The sequence below is a fragment of the Charadrius vociferus genome, unplaced genomic scaffold, assembly GCF_000708025.1.
Source record: "Charadrius vociferus isolate BGI_N301 unplaced genomic scaffold, ASM70802v2 scaffold53, whole genome shotgun sequence".
In the NCBI taxonomy this organism is placed as follows: domain Eukaryota; kingdom Metazoa; phylum Chordata; class Aves; order Charadriiformes; family Charadriidae; genus Charadrius; species Charadrius vociferus.
In genome coordinates this window covers 24,287-28,823 of record NW_009647574.1, presented here as the reverse complement: position 1 = coordinate 28,823, position 4,537 = coordinate 24,287, and the positions used below count along the sequence as shown (strand labels likewise).

At 38.8% G+C, this 4,537-nt stretch overlaps 1 protein-coding gene across 1 annotated transcript in view; it reads left to right on the top strand.

The window, feature by feature from the left end:
• Window positions 1–1,439: 1,439 nt before the first annotated feature.
• Window positions 1,440–4,537, top strand: part of EGR1 (early growth response 1) — a 7,402-nt gene continuing 4,304 nt past the window's right edge. Inside the window, 2 exon segments of the mRNA XM_009880909.1 lie at window positions 1,440–1,484; window positions 4,183–4,361. Coding sequence (XP_009879211.1) covers window positions 1,440–1,484; window positions 4,183–4,361 — 224 coding nt within the window.

Below are 4,537 nucleotides of genomic sequence, written 5' to 3'. Positions count from 1 at the left end.
TAGGATAATACAACATGATAAATAGAGAATTATAAAATTAGATAATAATAAAACTTTTTTAAGGGATATATATGTAAACCTGTTTTACAGCCTGGAATATTAAAAACAGTACTCAGATGAAATAGAGAGGGAACAGAACGAGGTAATTGTAAGTTTGGGATAAAGACATTCAAAGGCATGTGTACTTGAACAGCACTAGCTGTTCAAGAGAGAGACCTGTTCAAGAGAGAGCTGTTCACTAGGGAGACCTAAAGAAATTATGATTGCTGCTGTTATTATTACCTATCCAGGCAAAACCAACATCTCTGAAAGAGAATGACTGAATTTTGCCAGAAGTCAATGGGCATTCCACACACATCGAAACTATGTTTGTGGATAAAGTGAAAAGTGCATCTAATTAAACCAAAATTTATATTAGAACACTAGACAAATTACAAAGATAGGGAAGTTGGTTAACTTTTCTTGCATTAAGAGTTGAACTCAGTTATTATCCAGTGCCAACAGTAACAGCGACCACTTTCCTTTTAGTCACAGTACAGGTTGGCAAGACCTGGAAGTAAGCTGCAGTCGTGAAAGCAGCAGTTACGAAAAATAACTGAGAGACAAAGCTGTGATTGTGTGGAAACATATTTTGTAAAGGCAGCACGATGTTTTTACTAGCAGAATAACACAACAAATTAGTTCAAATGAAAAAAACAGTTTAAAAAACTAAACATTGAAAGTAACACTGGAGCTGAGTATAAAATAGTTTTGTATCAGCTTCTACTAAGAAAGCAAGCAAAAAAAACCCCAGGATTCATCTCCGCTAATTTTTAACTGTCAAAAAGATTACACGCGGATGTAGAAAAGGTTATGCAGAATCTTTCTGTAGTTATCTGTGAGGCGCATCTACAGAGAGGGATCCAGCTCATTCAGGGCAGGTATATAAATGAGGTGGGATGAATTGGCTTCTGCAAGGCCTGCCTTGCTCCATCGACAATAGTGAGAACCTCTAACACTGACTTACTCAAGATGTCTAATTTTCAGCCAGAGAATCTCAGATCATGTGACCCCCCCCCCCCACATTTTCTGTTCAACTTCTACACCTTCTAGTAGAATAAATAAACAAGCTTTTTTTTTTTTTCTTTTTTCTCCTCAATCAGGCACAAGATGAACCAAGCTCACAAGTATCACTCATTCAGGAAGAGCAATGTAGATAAAAGAGCTGGATCCCAAAGTGTTCAGCCTATCAAAGAAAGTAAGTGCTACGAGTTACTTGCCATAGTATGACACGTGACTGATGTGAACAGTCTCAATGCCCGTGGATTAGTGTGGTACGCAGTAATGGGCAAGCTAACAACAGTACGCAAGGTCTACTACAGTGAACTATGTCAAACAAACAAAAAGGAATAAATTGGTCTTTAATCCCACACCTGTAGTGAATGAAAATTTGTGTAACCATGGGCAGGTACAGCTCTGATCTGACCATGGGGCTGGGCAGTCATGTAGGTGCTGGGCATCATACTGCGACAGGCATTTGCCTTGAGGTAGTGCTTGTAGACAGAAAGGTCGCAACTCATTTGGCCTCTGCTCAACCTGCATCTGGTATTATCATTGAGCCCAATTCAGGAGGTCTCATGCTGCTGGTACTTAAAACTACTAAAATTTAAAGGTGTAACTGTTTGACTGTTTGTTCATTTTAAGATAAAAGCTAATGTACTCCATAGCTGAATGTCCTTGTTGTGCCAAGGGGAGACAAGTAATTTACCCCCAGGAGCTGGACTTCCACAGTTACGTAGGGATTATGACATGATTACAGTGGGTATGAGCAAGCAGAAATCAGATATATTCAGCATTATGACTGGAGTCTCAAAAACCAGGAATAATTTCCTGGCACTGAAGAAAATAGTTTGTAAAATTTAAGGGGAAGGCAAAGTTTAGACAAAGAAAAGTGAATAAAAACAAAAAGTTATTTAAAAAATGATTACCAGGTAGCAGAGAGTAATCAATGATATAAAAGGACTACTGTGGCTAAAAGCTCATCCTGCATAAAAAATGAAATCGCTATTAAGAATAACAATCAAAAGAGAAAAGAAGTAAAAAAAAAATAAAAAAAATTGAAAGCCTACTAACACATTTCTGTTAGAAAACAGCCAACTAGACAAATAAACTCTGTGGCTGGAGAGCGACTTAGGAAGACATATTTAAATACACCAATGCAAAAGACATCCTAATCACGGTATGGGTCCATCACTAGCTGAAGCTAATAAATTATTAATGCAATGCAGAAAAGGCATAAAAGCCCAATGAATATGTTTGCAAAGAAGCAGGTTAAAGTTGTTTCTCAAAGCATGATGTAGTGCTTTCCAGATTCTTAGGAGGTAGGACAGATTATAGAAAACGTGTATTATGAATAGGTATTTTTAAGCAAACTGTCACAGGTAACTTGCATGCAAGAATCTTAAAACAATTGGCTGATGCATATGCTGATATGATACGTTCTAGAGTGAACGTGAGAAAAATTGTTTCAACAGATATGTAGAAAAAAAATTGAGCCTTTCTATAAATTTTGCTATTAACTGGGGAATTATAATCTGTCAACTTGGCTGATGCCACTGCCACAGTAGTGTTCATGTAACTATATTATCAATAATTTATTGTTTAAGCACAGAGAAGAAATGCTGCTGAAAAAAATTATCTGTGAATCAGAAAATAGAAAAGAACACTAGTATTACAACATAATTTTTTTAAAAAAAAAAAAAGATAAATTCATTAGTGTAGATCTTTTGTACTGTTCTCTAAACTTGAGCAGATGGACATTTTCCGGTAATATGAGATGAGCAGTTTATTCATGGAGCGTAATACTCCATTCTCTCTTCTCTTTCCCTCGCCCCATAGCTTTCTTCACTCTGTGTCCTTGGAATAGCATTCCTCTCACTGAAGTGTATTGAGAGACAGCAAGTAGATTTGATGATGATGGGCTTTCAAGGAAACTCAGTGTATCAGACATGTTCATTGCTTAGACAATCACAACCAAAATTATTAAACTTTCAAATAAAATCGTGAATGATCCAGTGGCAAAGTCTTACACCTCTGTGCTTTCACTAGGAGCATTAAGTGAAGCATTACAAGTTTATTAAAATACTGCCATTTTGGAAATATACTCTCTTTAAAATACTGATCTATAGTAGCAAATTCTTTGGACATTGAAATTATGCTACCTAGAAAACGAAACACAGATATGATCTTATTCTAACAGCTACAGGCTCCACTTACTACAAAAGCTTTCATTCACGACTTCCAGTCTGATCACAACACCCCTCAGTCTAACAAATGGCTGGCTGGACAAACTAAACAGATCTTGGTTTTCAGTAGTAAAAATCTAACTCTTTTAATATAGTTCCTACAGACCTAATGTTGTATTCAGAAAAAGAAAATGGAACACAGAACATGAGTTCAGAAAACTAGCAGACATTGTCAGTCCCAGTGCGTGAATTACAACAGGTGATTTCCTCACTCAGTGTCCAGGCTGTAAGTCACCCATGTGTATCGCTGCCTCTCCAGTATGTCACTGGGGCCAGGAAGCCTCACCAGAACAGTGGAGGATGTGTTCCAAAACAGTCTTTATGACTAGGATTTATGTGCAGCTCAAGCTAGTTACACTGCTCTGTCTGCAACTCTGCAGCAGGTCTCGTGCTTTCTCTTATATGAATTGTTAAATTAGCATTACGTTGATAAAAATTAAGGTAACTGAAAAGAAAGAAAACAATAGATTTTCCATCTCTGTGATTTCAGATTGGGGGCAGGGGGGGAAGCTTTTCTGAATTATGTACTTCAGTTAAAAATTAGTATCAGGCCTAATGTGCAGGGAGTATGAGCGAAATTCTCTGGGAATCAGACACTAGTTGAAATAAAGTTCCTCCTGGTCTTGAAAGCGAAAGGAGAAAATAGAAGAGAGAAAGGAGGATGCAATGGCTTCTGCAATGTCAGTAAGATGCTCAGGAGCCAAAACAAACTATGGCATTTGCAGAAAAACTCAAGTTCTGCTACTCTGCCCTTTCTAACAGGGCTCCAAACCGTGACAAGCTGCTGGAAATCAGACTAGCTGTGATATGGGACTTCTCAAAACCTGTAGCAGATACTGGAATTTGTTAAAAAAGGAAAAGCACCAAATCACATTTTCAAAATAAAACTTTGCCCTAGTGCACCTACATCTCAAACCGAGTACGATTTCCCTCCGTAAAGAGCAGGTACCGACGAACAGACGTGTCAGCTGCCATTGAGGAATACCGGCTGCAGACAAGCGGGATCTGTCTCTGTTCTCCTGGAGGATCGCGCGTGTGGCTGCCACCCGCCACAGATCTTGGGGTGGAAACGCATCGGTGTGGGAGGCACTGCAGCGTCACTAACAAGACACGGTCCTAAATACAGCAACTTCGTTAGAACACAGGAGAGGGGTTTAAATCTTCCAGAAATGTGGGCAGTCAGAGCTCCGCCGCTGCTCGCAACCTGAATGCAAGTGGCAAAGGCGGCAGAGCCCCGTCCTGTCATTTGTCCC